The sequence below is a fragment of the Micropterus dolomieu genome, linkage group LG14 (genome assembly GCF_021292245.1).
Source record: "Micropterus dolomieu isolate WLL.071019.BEF.003 ecotype Adirondacks linkage group LG14, ASM2129224v1, whole genome shotgun sequence".
Lineage (NCBI taxonomy): Eukaryota > Metazoa > Chordata > Actinopteri > Centrarchiformes > Centrarchidae > Micropterus > Micropterus dolomieu.
The window spans coordinates 18,509,656-18,533,464 of NC_060163.1; the positions used below are offsets into that span (position 1 = coordinate 18,509,656).

A 23,809-nucleotide genomic window follows, 5' to 3' on the forward strand; every position below is an offset into this window, starting at 1 on the left:
GACTGTCTGTGACCACGTTAACACACGGACTAAATGACACTCAAACAAGCCGACCAAGTATAAGCTTAGATGTGGTGTTTGCTAGTACAGATGACAGACTGGAGTAAATATTTACTAGCAGTTACGCTCCTGGTTTCCATTTCTCACCAGGATGTGACAGTAGCTTCTAAATGCTGAAGACATTATGTTAAATGAGAGCTGCTCTCAAATGTTAGTTATGGCTGGAATGTTTTTAAGAGGATTATCAATAATCGCTTCTCATCTAGTACCATGTTATTCTTAACTAATGCAGCAGCTAAAAGCTCTTATTTCCAGTGAGGACTGCTCTAATGGCAGTGCTTTTAGGGTCAGACACAGTAGCCGCCATATCTCAGTCAACAGGATGTTATGGCCTGAACCTGACAACCAACCACAGCTTTTTTTCCCCCCGCATTCGTTAACATTGTTTTCTCTTTGTTCTTTTATTCAGTAAGTGTTTCTCTCCTGTATGCAAACATAACACCAGCATTCATAAGCACATATGCATTTTCTCACACATTCAGCTGAGATCTCCGTGGGAGATGCTACATTTGTTCCCATAGACGTGGAGGGCTGACGCTGCAGAGCGCAGCCAGCGGGTCTCCAAGGTCATTACCACTGCCACAGCGTCTGGGCGCCCTGGGAATGAGTCGGGAATTGATTAATGACAATGCTTGGAGCGCAGGAGGGGAGGAACCCAGATTGGCGAGAGCAGTGCTGCAGAGGTAGAGTTGTTACTGTACAATGGTGCTATAGATAGTGCCTAGTGTGAGATACTTGTAAGTGGGCAAACCTGCAAAATCAGCAAGTGGTCCTGATACTTTTGTTATCTTAATGTATCTGCTGATCTTCATTAAAGAGAATTAAGTTGGTGGAAGGATTTTAAAATTCTAGACTGGCATAGTAGGCTAATTCACTATAAATCTCATGAACTTATAGGACTCAGTTATAGACCGTGTTGGGCAAGTTACTTTTACTCTTTAGGAATTACTTGCTAATTTGTAACATTACTCATTAAAATTGTTATTTGTTATTGTTATTAATTGTTATACACACACAACGAAAACTCAATTCTAGTTATTAGCACAAAGTAATGCATTTACATACAGTATTGAATAAACTTCAAAATTGTAAATAGAAAAATCATCAACATGAACAATAGTCTAAATTCCAAAACATGCTTAATTGAATCTTACAACCAGTGTATTTACTGTGCCAGAGTGTGTCAATATATCTATTATACCAGTATAACACTGTCATCCCCATACTTTACCAAACATCACTGTTCTTCAGGGGCTGTTAACTCAGACAAAAGGCTGGATTGACATCCGGTTTTTAGGCTTTCAGTGTGTCTGTATGCTGGGTTTTGTTTTGTTTTGTTTTTTCTATTTAAAAAAGCCGACGTGTTCAACATCCTACAGGTGACACATTGGTGGCAGTACTTCTAGTCAGGTTACCATGGGAACACATTGGGAAGAACAACGTTATACATGTTAAAACAAATCTACATTTACCACCGTGTACATTTTAACAATTTTTGGAATGGATCATGAACAGTGTTTTGCAAGTGGAGAAGACTGGCTTCTGCAGTTTAATTTTAAGTGTAGAAAATACATTCATGAATTATATAGTAATACACACCTCAGCGTCGTTTTCTCACTGAAGACTGTGAATGTAGTGCACTGTCCTTTAAATAGCTAACCCGGCCCAGGTTTACTCTCTGCAGCTCCCCAAAGTCAGAAAACAGAGAGATGTGGTGATGTGAGGACGGCCTACCCAAATAGAAAGCATGAACTTGTTAAACATCCTGCAGTATCTGGTTAATGTACACCATACTTATTGTTGTCTTTTAGTGCGTTTGTTGATATCCTTCACATTAGATACCCAAGCAGAAACTTATTTTATCATTGCATTTCAGTAAAGTTGAGGGACTCAAAAGAGAGACTGTTTTTATGTCACAATTGATACAGAAGAGCAGGGGTCAGCAAAAAAGTCTGGCATCGGGCCAATTTTTTTTTCAAGTCATTAGATGTGCCAGAATATCGTCAATTGACCATTTATATTCCAACATTTACTGTGTGCGTGATTAGCTCAGGTGGTAGTGCATAGAACTCCTGTTCGGAGAGTCGTGTGTTCAATCCTCATGTGCTAAACTAGTATTTTTTTCTTCCTTTTTCAAAAAATTGATTGTGTAGAGATTGTATTACATATTACAATGGGCAGGGGCAGGGGTGTGTACATCACAGCGATTGGATCATCAACCAACACTTATTTTCGTGTCCCCAATATCTCAAGGCAGAGGAAATCCCTGCTTTTCTCATTCAGGGGACTCCGATCTCACGTTTTCTGATGGCTTTTTCAGAGGTGTGTCAAGTAAGTAAAAGCTCTCACTTAAACATGACAAAGTACTGCTGCAAATCTGTTCTTGTGCTTTTATTTTGTAGGCACAATCACTTTTAAGAGGAAGTGACTATGTGAGTAACTTTTGCTGTCATAACTGAGATCTAAGCAACAGCCGCTATAATAAAATTTTTTTTTTATCAAACTAATCTGGCCACGGGCCAGATATTATTGCTGGCAGGTCAGCTTTTGCCCGCGGGCCGTCTATTGCTGACCACTGCAGTAAAGCCTGAGGTATCTATAAAATAGGCCTTGCTGCAAAAAACATTTGATACCACACTTCCCAATTTCTTCTTACTTATAAGTTTGCCGTTTTTTACAGATCTATTAAACAAGACATAACGTGTTAATGAGTTAGCTTTAGAGGTGCTAGTAGGCAGAGTTTTATTATTCTTTTTATTTATTTTTTTTACAGTGGGTAGACATGCTGACAGAACCAGCCTAGCTGTTTTGCCCTGTTTCCAATCTGAACACTAAAATAAGCTAACCATCTCCTGGTTGTAGCTTCATATATACTGACATGAGAGTGGTATTGATCATCTCTCCTCTATTTCTTTGCAACTAAGATTATTTTCCAAAAGCTTGATTATTCTTTTAATCATTAAAAAACATAACATATAATCTGTCTGATCTTTACACTTAGGTTGAAGGTTGCAAACATGTTTGGAACACAGCAGTGAGAAAATGCATGGAAGATTTTAGGTTGCTATACATAAGGTTGTTTTTTTTCTTTAAAAATCCATCTTGCAGGTTTCAGTTATAAAAAAAATGTGTGGCCTAAAGGGTAAACAGTCGGGCAGCTTTTTGCTCAGAGGACACAATGTACCTACTGCCCGCTCACCCTGTCACATCTCCCCTACTCCCACTACCCATTTTCTGAATTCCCCAGCTGATAAATTTGAAGAGACAGAGAGACTCTGTGCCCAGAGAAACCACATTCAGTGGAACTGACAGTGCTCTGTCTAGGAGAAGACACGATGCCAGGGAACACCGGGTTTCCTGTCAGAGGCAAAGACAGCCAATTTCTCTGTCTTATCTTCTAATTGTAACAAGCTTGTCCTTTCTGATGGTTGGGGGTTTCTGGGGCTAATTAGTGAGACAACAGTGAAGAGCTGTAGGGGTATCATTATGTCACTTCAGGCTTTTTTTTTTTTTGTTGTTGTTGTTTTTAAATCCAGACTGAAAGAATGACAGAGCAGGGAGCACACCGCAAGGAAAACACAAGTCCACAGAGAGGGATATCTCATTCTCCATAACAAAACGCTGTCAGAGAATAACATTTATCAGCTTCCTGGTTTGGGACTATAAATGACACAAGATTCACCATGAGTCAAAATTCCTTTTTCATGTTTAGAGCAAAGATAAAGAAGCAAAGAGAGGCCTTGTAGTGGCCTGCGTGTATTCTCTAATACCTTTCTGTGTAATCTGTTATGCTGATGTCTGTGCATGTTAGTGTGTCCATGCTCTTGTTTATGTGCTGTGAGGTATGCAGGTATTCATAGGTGGCAGGTTGTAATCAGTTGAGACGGAGCTGTGAGTCACACAATGCATACCAGGTACTGGAGGTCTCTATGAACACAGAACAGTCATATTCACTATACAGGCCGGGTGATGTGGATAAAATCTGTTTAACGATATTAAATATTCCCATTGTGTTGGATTTTGAAACAGTCACGTTGAAAATCGCTGTAGTCTATGTTATGTTTTCAGCCCATTCACTCTGTGTCCTTGGCTCTCATTGCTGTTTGCCACAGTGTCATAAAAGGTACTTCTACACATCCTACACATAGAGGACATTGTTAGTAGTAGGAAAGCTAATATGATTTGTCGTTCAAAGTCTGTGGCTCTTCTGTTGTGTAGAAGGCTGTGACTGGCTCTTACTCAGTGTATCTGTGTATTATGACACAGTGGTGTTATTTTATGCCAATATAGTTTATGAAACAATTTAATTGGTTATATGAAAACATGTTTTCCATCTACGTAGACTTTGCAATCATGAAACCAAAAATATATAATATACATTTTCTTCTTTTGTGAGCTGACTTTTTCTCTAAGGGAAGCACAGGTGACTTACCGATTTAGATGCCATTTAATTTCCGTCTACATCCGACAAACTTCTTCCCCCATCTTAAACGAAATATCTATGAAGAGATACCTTCCTAACGCATCCCCAATGTATGAGATAGGGCACAAAATCCACAGTCTCCGTCCAGTGCAAAAATACTTCTTAAATTCAGTTGAAACTTATGAGGCTTGAGAAATCTGAGCCAAATCAAAAGGGTGTCATACACTGTGAGTACAAACATTTAGACCTTTTTGTTACATCTCTCTACTGCAGGTCAGCAATGAAACTCAATAAGGAGATTTCCAAATAAAAAGACTAAATTTGGAAGATACCTATTTGATTTGGCTCACTCAGATTGCTGAAGCTTCATATTTGATTTCTTACATTAGAATCATATTATGAAGAACTCGCTTCACGGCCAGTATGGAGAAGAGATGAAGAATAAATACACTGATGAACAACTCTTTCAGAGTACATATGGCAGTGGTCAGCAATAGGCGGCCCGCGGGCCAGAACTGGCCCACCAGCAATAATATCTGTCCCACGGCCAGATTGCTTTGATTGCAGAAAACTAAAAAAATAAATAAATTGATAGCGGCTGTTGCTGAAATAGATATCTTGTCATGACAACAACAATTACTCATATAGTCACTTCCTCTTAAGTGATTGTGCCTACAAGATAAAAGTACGAGAACAGTTTTTGCAGCAATGCTTCATGTTGAGTTTATTGAGAGCTTTTACTTTGAAAGGTTCTGAAGGACGTTCGAAAGAGTCTCTGGCATGCTTGACACACCTCTGAAAAAGCCGACAGTAAATGTGTGATTGGATTCCCCTGAATTTTCTCAGATAAATGAAAATAAGCATCCATAGCTTAATGAATGCGGATTAAACGCCGGCAGCAGTGTGTGCATGTCCTTATAGGCTTATCAATTTGTTTAACAAGGGAGGAAAAAAAAGTCACTGGATTTTGGGATTGCTCACACAATCCCCTCAACAGGAGTCCTGCACTCTACCGACGGAGCTAAACGTGCACATGAATTGGTTATCCAAGGGCAAAGGCTAATTTTACAATGTTCATGTAACGGCTTGAAAAAAATTTGCCGGAAGCCAGACTTATTTTCCAACCCCTGACATATGGCATGTGAGTACGTCTGCAGCAGTTTAAGCTGGGAATAATTGTGTTGGAGCTCAATTCCTGTCAATACAGCTGAGGCGTCCCATTCTGCAGCCAAGGACGACACTGACCCAATGTGAGACAGAGCAAATTCTATGCCTGGGTAACTCGGGACAAACATACCACTGAAATTACTGGCTGTCTAGCTGGCCAGGACAATACCCTTCCCCAAGGCTACTTGCAAATGTCTCCTACTGGAAAAGAAGGACGCCTTAGAACTTCCCCCGAGCTGACATCTCCCATGACCTATTTTCATTATGGCTGAGGGTTGGTGACTAGCTGCGGAGTGCTAAGTCGGAAAAGGACAATACACAGATGAGAGCTCACACAATGTGATGATAGCTGTTTGCCCAGAGTCTGACCTGAGCTATGACTAATACTAATAGTCTAATTTGAAACTTGAGGTCTAGGCTGGTTTTGCTGAGTGAGAAGGAAAAAAAGAAAAAAAGATTAGATACGCTGAGGAACAGGAAGCAGTGTTATTTATAGGTATGTGAGGGGCTTTTCCCCAAAAAGCCGGTTAAAAGGAAGTTGGTGATCTCCTCAGAGATGCTTAAGAGGCCAAGACCACTGCTAGGACAAGATAGGGAAATTTGGAGAGCAGGGGCAACAGCATGTGGTCCCCCAGGAGTAGTTGAGCCACGCAGGTGTTGGAAGTTAAAACGTGACAGGGTGACATCTCTCCACAGGTGATGGAGAAGGAACAGGGAGCCAGGAACTAAGTAATGCTTACAAAAAACAGCAACACTTTACCACACGACACAGCCCTAGGGCAAGCTAAAAGCACTCTGCTGGGTGTACCAGTTGAGCCCATCGTACACACGAAAAAACAAACAGAGCATAAATAAAATTCAATGCAGCTTGCGTAGTGGAAAGTCCCAAAAGGCACCATGAGTGAACTTCCACACCACAAAACCTCAAGTCATATACACAGAGCCCTACCCTCAGGATTCACACACTGTACTAACTCGGCTCAATATCCTCCCCCTCATCCAAGCTTGTGACATTTGCACAGAGAGCCTTTAAAGGGGGAGGGGGGGGGGGTAAAGAGGGAGGAGAGCTGGGGAAGGGGGTAGCTCGCTCCTCCTCTCCTCTCTTCTCTCATTAGAATTCTCTAATCAGTCTTCCCCATGAAGCGGGGTGGGGGGGGACATGTCAGGGTTTATTAATCGCTCCAGGAAATATTATTGACCTGGACCTTCTGCTCCCTCTCTCCTTGCTGCAGTCAGTGTCTCTGCTCTGCTGCCTTCACATTCCTCCGGTGTCCTGCCTGGACACATTACAGGACACTGCGGCACAGCGTGGAGGATTCAACACACAGTGTCTTCATTGACTATGCACTTGGCCTGGGCTTTCTTTTCGCCGCAGCTGCAAAGCACCATGCCGCACGTACACACACACACACACACACACACACACACACACACACACACACACACACACACACACACACATTTCAACTTTTAGAGAGATTTTTGTGTGAAAAAAAAAAACCACCTTTTAAAACTGCATACATCTCAAAGCTTATTGGTTTTTAAATCTTACCAAGAGGTACTTAAATCAATGTGACGTAAAACCCATTCTGAATGCTCAAACACAAAGATCGATCAGAGATCCTCCTTTATTCTCCCTCCTCAGCATTCTTCTGCTGGGAGAATATGAAGGAATGATCACAGTCACTCAGCTGAGCGTCACTGTGTGTAGGGGCTCTGGACGGAGCTCATCTGTGTGTGCATGTGAACGAGCGTTTGTGTTGGGTTTGATGTTATCAAAGGGGAGGAGGAGGTGGCAAAGAGCAGAGCATGATGTAGGTGTTAAGCCTCTTGCTGCCTGACTCTAGATTTGGCTCCCAGTGATCCGATATGTCCATTTTAGCGTGACGTAAACCATTTATTCATAGTTCGATGTCAGCATGTTGTATGTGTGACTGTTTGTGTTGTGACATCTAACACCAAGACCCTGCTATACATGCTATATCCTGGAAATGACATTTTTCAGGATGGCATTGCCACAGAAACAGCTGAAGGAAAACAGCTGTTATCAGTTCAAAGTGGCATTTACTCACATTAGTTTTGCTTAATCTGATCATGCACTGATTAAAGCATGAGAATATATCTTATTAGAGTAGTAAGGGGTCTTGTGTTGAGTTGGGATAGTTGTAATAATGGTATTTGTTGACACTCATGTAACTATAACCTTAACCCAACATGTGATCTTTTTTTCTTTTGAAAATGTAATTTTCCCTGGCCTGGATATTATCTTTGGATTTTCTCAATGCTTTGGTGAGGAGCCATGTTATTGTGGCCACCCTTGTTTTTCAAACATTGGAGTATTGTGCCTCCATGTGGCCATGTTAGGCATTACACTGTGAGCTTTATGACAAGACTAATGAATGACCAGGATATGAGTGTGTTGTTCCATTGTGTCTCCATGAACTTTGCACAAATGAGCACATTCCTAAAAGCAACAGTCATGAATAAAGAAATATGTCTCACATCTGTCAATGGCTTTTGTGTTTCCTAAATGGCGATATTATCCAGCGGTCATGTTTTCATGAATCCTCATTTTGCAGACACATCTGCTGCTAAATTTAATATCCGTCTTGATTTTGTTTTTCTGCAGTCACAATGGTCCCACTTCTGTTTTTGGTGGCAACCACAACAACATCCAATTCCACCGGCAATGGCAACCATACACAAGGTAAGAATAAAAACAAGAGCAATGCACCATGACATGTGAGACTGAACACTAAACAATTTGAGATAGCAACACAATCCCATTGCTGTCCACTGCATTCATCACTTCACTCCCTAAGATATGATTACTATATATCTTTCTCAGCGCATGCATCTGCTTGATAATAGCCTTTTCTACAGCCTTGTTATTACTGGATCACAATGAACTTCAGCGGCCCTGGACAGTAATTTACGGCTTATTGTCTGTCTTTCTAAACACTGCTAATAGCTGGCTGTGTGGCTGTGACACTTGGCTGAGTCTCCATTCTTAGAGCCTTTTATTTTCTGTTAGACATACCAACAGGACAAAATGAGCTGATACTTATCTCTACAGACAAAATATTGCTAAAGCCAGTTATTAAATCAGGCCTGTGGCCAGAAGAGAACATGGGAGGTGTGATGCTGTGCCAAGTATTGATTTTGTTTAATCAGTTCATGCAATATACACATGGCTCAAACACATAAATTCAGCCAAGCATTTGCACACTCTGATATATGCACATATATTGTCAGCCTTGGCCTCTCTTCCTGCTTCTTTGTTGACGGTGCTCCCTGAACTCCGGCTCTGCCTCTCCTTCTTCCTCAGAAGACGTTACAGTCCCCAGCCACCACATCCTCCCCACCGTGCTGGTCCTATCCCTGCTGCTGCTCATCGTTGCACTGATAGCCTGGTACTTCCTCAGGTAAAATCTGTCCCCCTGCAAGGACTCACCCACCTCACCCCTGTCCAGGGCCTGGCTAACTGGCTGTGAGCCAGGCTCTGTGGCAGAGCTCTGGGTGAAAAACACTTCCTCCTGTAGTCATTGAGGCGGAGCCCAGTCAGGAAGTGCTTCTAGCTGACTCCCTCTCATGCTTAGTGAGAAGAGAACAAGCAGCCAGGCTGTGACAGTGGACCTACACAGGCAACAGAGGAGAGCAAAGAACGAATACCTTTACCACATTCGAACTAGAACACTGTCGTTCGAGGGCATCAGCTAATGAGAAAGAATAGCTTCTCCAGCTTCAGATGGTAGGATGGATAGGCTTTTGTTCATGGCTATCTAGATAATTTGGGAAATCTTATGTATTGTTTTTCTCTAATTAAAAAATACGGTTGAACTTATTTTACCATGGCTTCAGTGAATCTTGTCTTTTGTGCCATTGCTCTTCTTATTTTTCCGTATTTTTTTTCTGTCAGGTTAAAAAACCAGAGAAAAGCGGTCGTCACAACAGTCGACAAGAAGATACCAAATGGCATCCTGGAGGAACAAGGTAACATTGTTGTAAATTGGACATTGAAAGAAACGGAGAGATAGATTGCTGATTGTGATAGCGACAGGCTGGCATTCAAAGTAAGCACAGTAAGAATGTAGAGGAGACGTGCAGAAACATGAGGCAAAGAAAACGAAAGAAGTTAATACAGATAGTGGGAGGTGGAAAGGAGGCATCAGTTTTATGTTTGTAACTGAATGTGCAGGTTGTCCCACCACTGCATTGTGGTTGTGTTATACTTCCTGTGGTTAATGTGAAGAACAAAGCTGTGAGTGATCATCACCACCTTTATATAGCTTTTTGACACTGTTTATAAAGCAAGTCCCTCACTGGTGCAAAGACCAGTGCATTTACTTATTATTATTTATTTAGTCACTGAGCTGAACAATTTAAATTATTAAATTGAATTTCAAATTAAGCTGTTTTGTGTGAATACGCTAACAGCTATTGGACAGGAAATGACATTTCTTGAGTGTGTTCTGTAGGAAGTATTTTCTTATCAGACATTACAATGGATTGTACAAAGTAGGTTGTATTCTTGCATATAGGAATGTATCTAACCAGGAATTTTTGGCTGGGAAACACACATTACACCCAGAAATAGCTGTAACAAACACAGAGTAAATATCAACATATTAGCTGAGCGGCTAATTACTGTGACTGTAAGCATAGCACACAGTCTGCTTTTTCATATAAGATTGATGTTATATTTAATTTTCACTTTGATAGTTTACTGCGAAAGCATTGCATCATATATTCAGATGTATTGTAAGGCAGTTCTTATGTATAAAGAAGTTATTAAACATACACCTTCTTACACTGTTTTATAGAAATTAAAATTTGTTATATTTGTTAACATATTAATTGATGTGTCACATGTGGGCATAGTAACTGCATTCTGTCTTATGAACATGATGTCAAAATGCTATTTTAATTACGGTATTGTTTTGCCTTTATGACTTACGCGCGTGTGTGTGTGTGTTTATGTGTATGTGCTGTATGTGATTTGATATGTGTTGTGTTTTTAGAGTTTGGATACAGTACAGAGTCATTATACACCACTGTACCACCAGGTCAGGTATACGGGGTGGCGGTATTAGGAATCTCATATTACTAACACTCTCAGTATTTTTTCAACCTACAATTTCCAAATTGTGTGCGCTAACCAAATGCCTAGTCGGGTGCTTAAGGTTTCCATCCAAAAACCTGCCTACAGGGTGTTGTAAGTGACTTCTCCCTGGGGTCGTTTGGTTCTCTAACTCCTGTTGATGTTTGGGGATCAGTAAATACTTGCACTACTTTTAAAAAATATTAGATGTGTTGGCAAACACATCAGTATGTCGTAAGATTTTAAATCAGTTTGCTAATCATTTTGGCCTTTGATAAGCTGTTTTAAAGAGTAGAATAGTTACATAAGCTTATTGTCTAATTCAGTGACTCCCAACCAAGGGTATGTCTGCAGATGCCAGTAGGTACATGGAAACTAAATCAACATATTGAGTCACCTGTAACATCTGAAATAGATAGCTAAAGTAATCAGTTTTAATAGTGAGCCTAAAGTAATAAATAAAATAGCTGAAATGGTTAGCTAAAAGCACTCCAAGTAGTAGTAGTGAAAATGCAAACTTCACCAAAGGCACTTAACACTGACAGTTGTATGAAAACGTTATTGTAATAATATCCACTTTTATATAGTTAATTTATATAAAAACATTTGAAACAAGACAGGTGGTTTTGTGACAGGGTACTTGAAGTTCATCTGATAGGCCTGTGTGGGAACAACTGGTCTAATTAAACCCAATTCTGTTACATAATTCCTTTCTCTGAAATGGTCATTTGTTAATAATTCAATAATTTGCTAAGTGAAATCAGTTATTTTCTTTAACACAACAAATAATACACCATCATAACATTAAACTATATCAGGCCAGCAGGGTTGATAAACCTACTGTTCTCCACACAGAGCAACAGACGGTGGTTCTTCTGCCCAGATCCCCTTCAGCCTCTAAGACCTACTTCCCCATCCCAGTGGACCACCTCGAGGAGGAGTACAGGCTCCGCTCTGCTGATGATGGCAAGCTCTTCAGGGAGGAGTACAATGTAAGCATCCCCCCTTCTCAGCCTGGAGGTTGGAGTAACAGGTGGTCATAAGGCAGAGTCTTCTGTGTTCTGTACAAATGCTGGAAGAAGTGTTGGCATCAGGCATTTGGGGTTAAAGTCATTGTGGTGCATACATATACTCCATGAGTACACATGTAAGAGGTGTTTGGTGTTTTCATCTGTGGCAAATAAACCACCTATAAAATATCCAAAATTGGAGTTAAAGGGTTTTCCCACAGCGTGTTCATGAGAAGGCAGAAGACTGTTGTGTGTTTTCTTCATTCAGGAAAACTACTGGAGCTATATGTGTGACATTGTCCATGACACATACTGTACACATACACACCCACATGCATAAAAAATACCCTTTTGACTATTTGTGATAATTGAGGATCTGAGTCAAAGTACTCATGACTAATGGTTCATTTAACACATATATGTATGATTTTATTTAGACAGTTTGTCAGCAGAGACAGAGGAAGTTGAAGTTCTCTGCTTTTAATGGAGGACTGTTTACTGTAGGTAGCAGAGGAAGTGCCTTGCAATGCCTTACACGGTTTTCCAAAATGGGCTGTTGTGTAGAATCTAACAAGAAAATGTTGTAGTCCTTGCCAGGTGGTAATGCCCAGGGGACATACGAGGAGGCCAACAAGGATGAAAACAAGGAGAAGAACAGATACCCCAACATTCTTCCCTGTGAGTGTACTTTATGTTCTGTAGGAACTAGGTTTTCTTTTGACTCACACCCAGAGCGAGTTTCCTGCCTGTGCGCACATGTCTTTATGAGTCTTTTTTTTTTTTTTTTCCAGATACAGATCCTCCCCCAACAGCTCATATTTATTCACAATGAAAACCCTCACCCTTTAGAGTTTCCTCACCCTTCTTCCTTTTTACAGTTCCTATCACTCATCTCTGTCTCATTAATAATAATAACTACATAATTTTTAGTACCTATACATTCTGATCCTTCAAAGAATAGAGTTGGACAAAACATGAATTGGATTTCTTGCCAAGGGTTAGATGAAAAGAATGATACCACTCTCACGTCTCTGCAGTATATGTGCGGATGGTGTCAGCAGTCGATTAGCTTAGCTTAGCATAAAGACTGGAAATGGAGGGGACACAGCTAGCTATTTTAAGTCTAACAGTAACAAAATCCAATGATTGCTGCTCCAGGATGTTTTTTAGTTTTGGACAAGATAACTTATCCCCATTGTTTCCAGTCTTTATGCTAAGTTAAGCTAACCGACTGCTGGATGTAGCAACATTTTTACCATACAATCATGACTCTTTGCAAGAAAACAACATTTTGAAATGAAGTAAACATTCCATTTTGTTTAAAGTCAAACAATTCCTTTAATGCTCTGTATGGTACCTCTCTAGTGTTTAATCAGAGTGTGGTGACAGACTCTTTGTATTGTTTTTTCACTGTAAACATTCACTTCTAAACATTCCAATTTTCACCAACAGATGATCATTCCAGGGTGGTGTTGACTCAGTTGGATGTAAATCCCTGTTCAGACTATGTGAATGCTTCTTACATCGATGTGAGTTATGCTTTTTTTTGTTTTTCATTCTGTTGGGCATGGTTCGTTCATTCATTTGTAAAATGTCATCACTAACTAACTTAATATTCTTTTCTGACAGGGTTTCACAGAAAAGGCCAAATTCATCGCAGCACAAGGTATGACACAGTGGACTTGGAAATGACATACTAATTATTTTGATGACTTGATTATTAATTTCATGTCTAACTAAATCATTTCTTATTATAAGAATCACTGACCCTTTGGCTTACAGGTCCAAAAGAAGAAACTGTTGCAGATTTCTGGAGGATGATATGGGAGCAGAAAGTAGCAACTGTTGTCATGCTGACAAATCTGAAAGAAAGGAAAGAAGTGAGTGATTTTCAGCCTTTTATTTTAGATTTTGTTTCATTTTATTTTTCTTAAATGTGTCTCAGCTACCCAGCTGAAGTGTCCATGAACAAGATAACGCATTCCTATGAGCTCCAGGGTTTCTTCTCTAGCAAAGTCACTGCTGCGACTCTGAATCTCTACAGGGATTAATGGAGCGTCAGAAAAAGAAAGAAGAAATGTGCTTCAAAGGGATTTCATTGGTTATGGTCAAAGGTGGAACCACAGCGTTTAATTTTTCACACCTGTAATCTCCCCTCTGACTTCTCTATTCTCTGCTATAATTGCATAGTCTTTATTGTGAACCAGAGCTCATTCAATAAACAATGAGAATGGAGAAAGGCTAAAAAGATCAATAAGAAGATAAATGGTGAAGATTTAAATCAGCATGTGGACAGGTTGAAATCAATGGCTACATAATGTGTTATAAGTCCCCTAACGAAGTATCATAATCACCCAGCGCAGTTTTATATTGAGTGGTTTCACAACACTAATCGGTATAGACTGGCTGTGAAATTGAACAATGTGTACTTCTGCATTTGAACCATTTTGTCTCTTGAAAGTCCTCAAGTATGTAACAGAAAAACAGCTCCTTTTTAGGTATTTAATTTATTAAATAATTGCTGTAATTTCCCCCCAGGACAAGTGTTACCAGTACTGGCCAGATCAGGGCTGTTGGACCTATGGGAATGTGAGGGTGGCAGTAGAAGACTTCACTGTCCTCGTGGACTACACCATACGCAAGTTCTGTGTACAATATGTAAGTATTAATAATTGCTTATGTAGTTATTGTGCTTCATAGAAATTGTAATGATGATAACAGAAGAATGGATTGCGTCTGTGAAACATTTCTGCATGTTGTATCATGTCAAATTCAGTTCCTTTTTTTCCCAACTAGACCATTTATAAATTCTAAGAATTTCTAAGAATAACTTCTGAAAAAATATTGCTCTAGGGTACAGAATATGTATCCAGATCAATGAGTAGAAGCTGTTGCTACTTTGAAAATGGTTCCTGTTGAAACAGAGATGTGTCAAAAGATTGTCCTGGGGCATGATCGGGTCTGTTGTGTCTTAAAACTTGCTATGCGGGTATTGTTAACTTCTACCTGCATTTGTGTCTCTGTGTAGCAAGCCAGCGATGCCGCCAAAACCCCCAGACTAGTCACCCAGCTCCACTTCACCAGCTGGCCCGACTTTGGAGTTCCTTTCTCCCCCATCGGCATGCTCAAGTTCCTCAAAAAGGTCAAGGCGGTCAATCCACCCTTCTCTGGCCCTATTGTGGTCCACTGCAGGTACCAGAACACTGAACTAATGGGTCATTATTTTGTTGTCCACTTGGATCTACGTGCTTTTGACAGAAAATTGCCTTTAATGGTTCTAATTATCCAATTGGTTTCTATGGAGATAAATATGTTCAGGCATAAATATCCGCTTTGTGTGTCTGCAGGAAAACAAAGAGCTATGGCTGGAAAAATTTTGAGTGACTATAGCAATACATGTGTTTACAAGCACAGATGTCTCTTTGTTTCACTCCTGTTGTCCATTAACATGCAAGCATCAGCTGAGGATTGTGGTTTATTCAGTCTGTGGTTTGCTTTGTGTCTCTGCAGCGCTGGTGTTGGGAGGACAGGAACCTTCATCGTAATAGACGCCATGATCGACATGATGCACGCAGAGCAGAAAGTTGATGTGTTTGGGTTTGTCTCTAAGATACGAGAGCAGCGCTCACAGCTCGTTCAGACAGATGTGAGTTTGAGACAGGACAAGTTCTTACTTGTCTATCATGTCAGCCACCTGACAGTACACTAATACTTGACAGCTAATGTGTGAATTATCAGTGTTAATTATCTCTGTCATTCATCTGTGAATGTTCAAGTCTACCGATGCATAGTGTGTGTTCATCTGTTTGTGTGTGTTCTCACCTCAGATGCAGTACTCATTCATCTACCAGGCCCTGCTTGAATACTACCTCTATGGGGACACGGAGTTGGACGTGTCATCTCTGGAAGGACATCTGCACAAACTGCACAACACCTTTGCAAATGGTGACCGGGTCGGCCTTGAGGAAGAGTTTAAGGTAAGACCTCTTCAAGTATTTAACACAACTGCTGACAGAAAACCATCTAAAGCAAGAGATTTGTGCATTTTCAAGTTTGTAACACTTTGCTTACTTGATTTCTGCCCAGAAACTGACCAATATGCGAATAATGAAGGAGAACATGAGAATGGGGAATCTTCCAGCCAACATGAAGAAGAACAGAGTTCTGCAAATTATTCCATGTAAGAAAGAAGGAAAACCACAGAACAAAAATATATTGGATGCCTGTTCAACTCATGGCAGATGTTTACCTTGGTTTGTATACCTGAAACTCTAAATGGTTTTGAGAGTTTCCTGTTCTCTTCCCATTTCAGATGACTTCAACAGAGTTATTCTCTCCATGAGAAGAGGTCAGGAGTTCACAGATTACATCAATGCATCTTTTATCGATGTAAGCATATTTTATTATTGATTTCTTTCATTCTTGCATTTATAGCTGAAATAGTTAATAGGTATTGCCATTAACACACATTACTGGACCTATAAAGCTGAAGAAGTGTGTGATTTGCTGTGACTCAGGGCTACAGACAGAAGGACTACTACATTGCCACCCAGGGCCCTCTGCTACACACAGTAGGGGATTTCTGGAGAATGGTGTGGGAATGGAAATGTCACTCTATTGTCATGCTCACAGAGCTCCAGGAGAGGGAGCAGGTAAGCTGCAATAGCTAATGACTGAAAGCAAGCTATGATTGATGGCTTCAATAACCACTACAGCTGTTCTGACTTCCTGCTTCTGTCACAAAACTGTACTTTTATGTTGGCGCATATGTAAGGGTCATATGTACAATTTATATATAAATCTGCAGTTTCTATTTAACTTAAAGGCTGTAAACAAACACTTATTTCTGTTCTTGCAGGACAAATGTTTCCAATACTGGCCCACGGAAGACTCAGTCACCTACGGAGACTACAGAGTAGAGCTGAAGGGAGACACTTTGTGTGACACCTTCAGTCTACGAGACTTGGTACTCACCTTTGTCCCGGTAAGCAAATTAACCTTGCACTATCACACAGCTGTTAATGAGGCAGTAACACCAGATTACATTTGCCTGTCAGGATAAAAAGGCATTTATTGGATCTCTTGATGTAATTCTAAAGAGCATTTTGTTCTTGGCCAGGGGATATAAAGTTATTCTTTGGCACTGTATGACTGCAACTAACAGCCAATAAGATTAATTGTATGATAAATCACAATAGAGTCACTTGAACATTATTTTTATTTTTGACTTCCTGTGGTGGAATAATTTTTCAATTATAATTTTTTTCCCCACTTACTCAAGTACAAGCGTAGATACATCAATGTAAAAACCCTCCATTAAAGGTAAAGGTCTGAATTCTGAATCTTGCCATTATTAAAACATTGACTTAAAGTATCATAAGTAAGTACTTTTTCTACAGAGAAATGGTTGCTGGTTGAGATGGAGTTGGTTTTAACTACTTTATACACAGCAAGGCAGTTTAGTCCAGTGTTTCCCAAACTAGGGTCTGGGCCCCCTAGTGAGTTATGAAATTATTAATGGAGTTGGAAAGATGAAAAAAACATGTTGCAGGGTTTTGGTTTTTTTTTGTTTTCAGTAATCTTTGCATTTTGTGATTGAATAATTTTACCTTTTTAACCCTTAAACTGTTTTAAAAATTAACGTTTTAAAAATTAACTCTAATAGTCTAAAGGGGAACTGAACAGTGACAATGTGTATTGAGGAGACATTTGTAACATGTGTGAATATTTGAAAATTAAACTTTATTCCTGAATGTAGTAAATTGCAGCATTTTTGTATCTGACTTTGTAAAGCTACACAGGATCTAATAGTCTATCTTAACAGACATAAACCCCAAATGAGTACATAAAACTATTTTGCCTGCCAAAAGAAATATGGTAGGATGTGTTTAGGATTCTCAAGTGGGAGCCTTCCATCTCATATTTCATTAAATTCAACCCTCATCACCTGTCAGAGGCTCAATAGTACATTGCTGCCTCGTGCAGTAGCAGTTCACCATTCATCTACTGCACTTAACCTACACTGACATTGCACCTGCCATTATGCTTTCATATACTGCTAATAAATCCTATTTGAAAGGTATTATGATCTCTTGTCTGCCTTTGCATTTCCTCTCAAAGGACAAGCAGACGAGGGTGATCAGGCACTTCCACTTCCACGGCTGGCCGGAGGTCGGCATCCCAGCTGAGGGAAAAGGTATGATCGACATCATCGCCTCCGTGCAGAGACAGCAGCAACAGTCTGGGAACCATCCCATTGTCGTACACTGCAGGTAGCTTCAAATCCCCCTTTTACACTTTTATATATTGGCATAGTCATATTTGTGTCTACGGCAGCATTTTGCTTTTGATAGCTTATAACAGTAAGATTTTGTATTTGCAGGTCACGGTTCATGCTTGAATTCATTTCTAAGAATCTTTGTGTTTGTTTGCACTGCAGTGCTGGTGCAGGGCGAACAGGTACGTTCATTGCACTGAGCAATATCTTGGAGCGAGTCAAGGCAGAAGGCCTGCTGGACGTATTCCAAACTGTGAAGAGTTTACGTATGCAGAGGCCTCATATGGTCCAAACGGTGGTATGTATCAACAGAAGTGAGTCCTAAGTAGTGGTGTGCAATATGTATCATCTACGATAATATCTTGCTTGTTTGAGCGATATGCAAGTAGACAGTATCAAGTAGGCTACATCACTTACTTTGCAAAAAAAAAAAAAAAAAAAAAAAAAATTAAAAATTAAAAACACCTTGTCCACTCAGTCACTGTGTCATGCATGCAGCACACATGTGCTAGAGTAGAATAGGCAATAGTTGCAGAAAAATTCATAGTGAAGTTAACAAACAGCCACCACCAGCCACGCAATCTACATCGTTAGATAAAATTGCTAGACGTGAACCACCCTCACTTGCTTGGAGGTGGGTAGGCTTTGAAAACTCTGTCGAAAATCAGTTGTCATTAAGAACCATGAACTAATTACTTTAGAAGAATATCAAGAATATGAAAAGCTTCGGGAGTCAGCTGTCCACGACAAGCCTAAACCAGCCGAGGTACCCACACAAAACAATCTCCATTTCAAACACTGCTACAATGAAGACAGAATCAAAGCGCCTAAGACAACAGCTATGACAGAACTCATGTGCCAATATACTGTGCACCCATTCACACAAACACACACTCCATCTCTTCCTCCTCTACCACACACACACACACACACCTTTTACAAACAAATTTTTAAAGGATGCCAAATATCGTCTAATTTTCATTATCGATAAAATCCCAGAAAATATGTAGATATAATTTTTTGTCCGTATCGCACACCCCTAGTCCTAAGTAACCCAAAGAGCCTGTTTCCTGCTTTATCTCGACTGAAACCGACTTTACAGGCTACCACCTAATCCTAATTTTGTTTCTCTCTTTATTCCACAGGAACAATATGACTTCTGCTACAGGGTGGTACAAGACTTTGTCGACATTTTCTCAGACTATGCCAATTTTAAATGACGAGATTTGCCTTAAACATGGTTTTTAATGTTGTTTTCTAAAGCTGGTTTGTCAGTTTTATGTGTTTCTTTAACTTGGTCAAATTATCTATTTTGCTATGCACTTGTCCTACCATTAACTGAAAATCCATACTCGCTGTAATATATTGTATGTCAGTGGATGAAAAATGTAAATGAAAAAGTTAGATTATTAATGTATATTTCACATCATGTATGATAATTATTTTGTCATGAAGTGTTGTTTCGAACTTGGTCTCCTATTTCAGTTTTGTTGTATAATACTGTACTTTAAATGTTGATCTGTTATTTTGGATTGACCACGTAATATTTTTAAGTTGTAGTTATTGTAAATGTATTTATGTATTGATGATGACATTCCATTCTTGAGTTTGGAGAACATGATGGGAATGTTAAGAGTTTTTATTTTATTGTAAACATACAGTACATTCTTTCAGTTATTGATGCCTTCTATCTGAGATTAGAGGCGATATTTAAACTTTTTTTTTTCATTGTCCTCAAGCTACATGCCCATCACGAATGTGATACTCTTTCCAATGGAAATATTGTCAGAAATAAAATTAATCACTTCAGCCATAATACAGAGAACGTTAAGTTATGCAACAGAGGCCCAGGTGACGACACAGGGGTTGATGTCCAATATGGATTCAGGCAGTTTCACAGTTAGACGTATCATAGACTAGTGAAACACCATTAAATTGGTTTTGTACCTCAAAAAAAGTGGTATGCAACTGCATTTAACATGGATGTAACATTACTACAGTCTGCCTTTTGTCTGTAGACAGCAAGTATTTTGCTAAAATGACTGCACATTAAAAAGCACATATAGCTACGCCTTTTGCCAAGAACCTGCAATATTCAATAGTATGTTTATTGCTTTGTTTGTATCACAGATCAAATGATATCAGTGCCATATGTACATTTTTAAGACATGGAAAAGTAGAACAGCCCTAAGTTGAAGGCTGAACAGCGATCCTAAAAAATAAAAAGTTAAGTGTGGTCGCTAAATGCAGTAGAGCCAGTGAAATTTCACAATGTGTCAAGTCCATAGTTAACCCAAGAAAGTATTAAGTGTAACATTAGATGAGTCCTGTAATGACAAAAACCACAATACACACGTGGTGCTTCAGTGCCTGCTTAATGCCAGAGCAACAAACAAACCACCCCGTACTATCAGTGTTCAGTTACTTTGTATGTTTTGGGATACATACTGTACGTTGGTTTTTTCACTTGGGTCAACATGAGGAACCAGAATGCTTCATTGAAAAAGTGTGGTACATTCATTCATAGGAAAGTATCTGAATGTGAAAGTTTTTCTGTGAATTTCGGCTGAGGCAGTAACCCCCATCTATCTGGTACTCCAACATTAAACCAAACATTTGGAATAATTTGACCTAGCTCTGCTTTAATCCTCAATAAGATGTGTAATTTTGTTGATGTTGTATGTAAATACTACATGACAAAGTGCTAGCATTGTGAAAGTTGCTGATCAGCAAGGAACTGTCAAGTGATTGGTCATATTTTGTGTGCTATTTGTGGGAGATGTGAGGTGCAGCAGAAGAATTTTCCCCATGGCTTCTTTTCTGTCTATACCCATCCTTTTGAGAATATTGAGGAGGGTCTATTTAGACTATAGCTCTTTGCCTTTGCTCTGTCTGTGGGTGGTCTATCCCTTTTTGGATTCTCAATGTCTTTGAAATGCAAGTTGCAATATTAAAGTCATCTGAAAATGCTTTGGGGGTTAGTGGGAGTTTTCATCCAATGTCCTTGCTAGCATTTAAAAAAAAAAAAATTGTATAAGCTGTTGCACAGTGGCGCAGCCTGTAATCTCAACTTTGGGTGAAACATTCAGTGGACTGTTCAAGCCACTGCAACTATAGATATGATTCATGTAAACCACACACTGCATACACTCTTTCACATTTAATGATATCCTGACCCTGAACAGTGTATTGAGAAAGGCGCGTGTTAATTGTAAATAAACTTAAATAAATTTTTTTAGTATCAATTAATCTGACAATGGTTTAGCCTAATTGGTTGATCATTTGGCCTACAAAATGTCAGAAAATAGCAAAAAAAATGTCTGAGCCCAAGTTGACGTCTTTGGATGTCCTGTTTTGTCTGACCAATAGCCCAAAACCTGAAGATATTCCATTCGCTATCAAAGAGGACTAAGAAAGCCAGCAAATACTCAGATTTGAGAAACTGGAACCAGTGATTGTAATTGGTATTATATTTACTCATTTGGCAGACGCTTTTATCCAAAGCGACTTACATTTGAGGAACAACATACAAGCATCAACAGAGCATCAAATACAGATCACAACTGACAATACATACTAGTGAGAGCAGCAGTATTATGAAGGGCCCATTAATGGCCAGTATGACCAAGAGCAACGATTATTTAAATAATGAATTGAATGTTCATATGGGAACCTGACTATTGTTTGAAGGCAGACTTGAAAGATTGTGAACCTATGCTTTAGGTTCAACTTAATTTTGTTTCAGACTCAAAACAAAGTTAAAACTGCTGTATAGTAGATTTGCTTCTTTTGTTTCTCTCTCTAGTTGTGTGTATTCATCAATGCTGGAGACAGCCATAGTAAGTACACTGCAAGAGTATGCAGTAAAAAACATGGTATGAAGAGTATGAAAACACGGTATTAAATACTAACAGGAACAGAGAAAATACAATAACATGGCTAACTAAAGGTAACATGGTTGAAAACCCCACAACTGACTGTATTAGAATAAAAAACAACAGGAAAACCTCAAACTAATTCAAATCATGCACAGTAACAGAGGTTAGTTTTTTCTGTCTCAAACACTCCTGTTTGCACAATTACATTCTGTCCAATGAAAACAACTAGAAATAAGTCACAGCTGCAGTTTGAAGACTGTCAGCAACACTCACCCCATTAAATTGCAGCTAATATCAGCAGTTGGCCAAAGTTGCAGTGGTTGTGACCTAACACATTAAGACTAAAGGCAGTTTTCTTAGTACTAGTTACGCCAGCAGGGGGCAGTGCATCTCAATCTATATGCAGATAATAAATTCTTTTAATTAAAGAGTAAATTCAACTGAATTTTTGTATGTCATAATTTGGTAGTTTCAGTCTATCCTTAGGCTGACCACCAGACTTATGAGGTCATACAGAGACAAATGCTGAAGCTGCTCTATAGATGGTACAACAGCTCCTACATATCTTACTCTGCTTGCTATTAATTAATTGAGTTCTTACTACATATTTGAAGAATAATTCCTTATTTAGAACTATTCTTAACTATCTAAAAAAAATTAAATTGTTAGTTAAATAGTTAACTCATGTTGAGCTGGAATCAAAAGTTTCACATCCACATAGATCCAAATGATCTCTTCTGTACATAAGACTGCTTTCCACTAAATGTGACATTTCTACAGAAACTGGTTAAGTTCTAAAGGCACCAAAAGCAGATTGATGATTATAACACAGGCAAGAAAGTTCCTCTTTCAGAGTGTCGCAACGTACAGAACAAAAAAAATGCATCCCCTATTTCCAAATATAAATGTGTGATTACAAAAAGCTTTTATCCATGTGATTGCCACTGGTCAATAACAGGGAGGAATACAACAGAGCTATTTTTGCCAAACAATCATGTTTCTTATTTTGCAGAAAAACCCAAGTAACAAAAAGCGTCTTTGTTGACAATTTCCACTTCCTCTGGGACCCGGTGTCATGGTAACACTCTCCAGGGGGGAGGGCTGTAGCCCAAAACAAGGTCAGCATGAGTGAAGAGGTCATATGAATTATGTATTAACCCTAACTGACTCTAATTTTTATTGACCCCTAACTAATTATATTTTGTCTTTCATAAGGCTTTCCATTTTCTTTATAATATGGAACATGAGCCTTTTATTGGCAGGGTGGCCTGCGCTGTGACCCTTCTGCTGAAATGCTTTCATGTGTGGCTTCGTAAACCAATTTCTCATTACACAGTGTATGTGTATTTCAAGCAAAGCCTTTTTTCACTTGTTCTGTCATTTTTTCCTAAACATTACACATTTCACTGTCTCCTGAACGGAATAGGGGTTAAGGTTCAATAAGACCCAAATGCATAAGTATCAAGTAGGCTATTTGGGACTACAAACGTAGCATTATCACATGGAATCCATTTTTTACATTTGTACAGTACTGAGAAATTCGGAAAAATGTATTTAAAGAAGGCTGTTAAGAGCTAAACATTGTTTTAACTAAAAACAGTGTGCCAGAGTTTTTCCCCTTTCATTCACATTTGTTCAAGGTGAATCAATCCACAAACACACTTTATAATTATGGACCGAGCATGAAACGCACGAGGTCCCTATTGAAACTGAAGGGATTTTCTTTCTTTCCTTCTTTCTTTCGCAAAGTAAACTCAATTTTGGAGGCCTAAACATGCTCAAAAACTCACCAAACTTTGTACATTATTCAGGCGGGGCGAAAAATTTCGTATTTCATGGGTTTCTTGCATAGGCGTGGCAAAAATGGCTTGCTAGCGCCCCCTACAGAGCAGC

The 23,809-nt window shown here is 39.3% G+C and overlaps 1 protein-coding gene and 1 long non-coding RNA gene across 10 annotated transcripts in view; one reads left to right on the top strand and one right to left on the bottom strand.

Moving 5' to 3' along the window:
- The window catches only part of ptprea (protein tyrosine phosphatase receptor type Ea), a 60,190-nt gene extending 39,182 nt beyond the window's left edge, over positions 1-21,008 (top strand). For 2 of the 8 annotated variants that reach the window (XM_046067934.1, XM_046067935.1), the window contains exons 3-22: positions 8,280-8,357; positions 8,979-9,075; positions 9,570-9,643; positions 10,672-10,716; positions 11,607-11,743; positions 12,349-12,439; positions 13,214-13,290; positions 13,391-13,427; positions 13,544-13,641; positions 14,300-14,419; positions 14,790-14,953; positions 15,272-15,407; positions 15,589-15,738; positions 15,848-15,941; positions 16,074-16,150; positions 16,279-16,413; positions 16,620-16,745; positions 17,882-18,033; positions 18,201-18,336; positions 19,184-21,008. In XM_046067934.1, coding sequence (XP_045923890.1) covers positions 8,285-8,357; positions 8,979-9,075; positions 9,570-9,643; positions 10,672-10,716; positions 11,607-11,743; positions 12,349-12,439; positions 13,214-13,290; positions 13,391-13,427; positions 13,544-13,641; positions 14,300-14,419; positions 14,790-14,953; positions 15,272-15,407; positions 15,589-15,738; positions 15,848-15,941; positions 16,074-16,150; positions 16,279-16,413; positions 16,620-16,745; positions 17,882-18,033; positions 18,201-18,336; positions 19,184-19,258 — 2,094 coding nt within the window. In that variant the 5' untranslated portion in view covers positions 8,280-8,284 and the 3' untranslated portion in view covers positions 19,259-21,008. Of the gene's footprint in view, positions 1-8,279; positions 8,358-8,978; positions 9,076-9,130; positions 9,402-9,569; positions 9,644-10,671; positions 10,717-11,606; positions 11,744-12,348; positions 12,440-13,213; positions 13,291-13,390; positions 13,428-13,543; positions 13,642-14,299; positions 14,420-14,789; positions 14,954-15,271; positions 15,408-15,588; positions 15,739-15,847; positions 15,942-16,073; positions 16,151-16,256; positions 16,414-16,619; positions 16,746-17,881; positions 18,034-18,200; positions 18,337-19,183 lie in introns of those variants that run through there. The other 6 variants (XM_046067936.1, XM_046067938.1, XM_046067939.1 and 3 more) reach the window with 6 other exon arrangements.
- Positions 8,767-23,809, bottom strand: part of LOC123982435 — a 45,981-nt gene continuing 30,938 nt past the window's right edge. The window contains exons 3-5 of one of the 2 annotated variants that reach the window (XR_006827979.1): positions 13,530-13,623; positions 11,593-11,823; positions 8,767-9,286 (exon numbers count right to left, since the gene is read on the bottom strand). This is a non-coding gene — a long non-coding RNA (uncharacterized LOC123982435). Of the gene's footprint in view, positions 9,287-11,145; positions 11,824-13,529; positions 13,624-23,809 lie in introns of those variants that run through there. The other variant, XR_006827978.1, reaches the window with a different exon arrangement.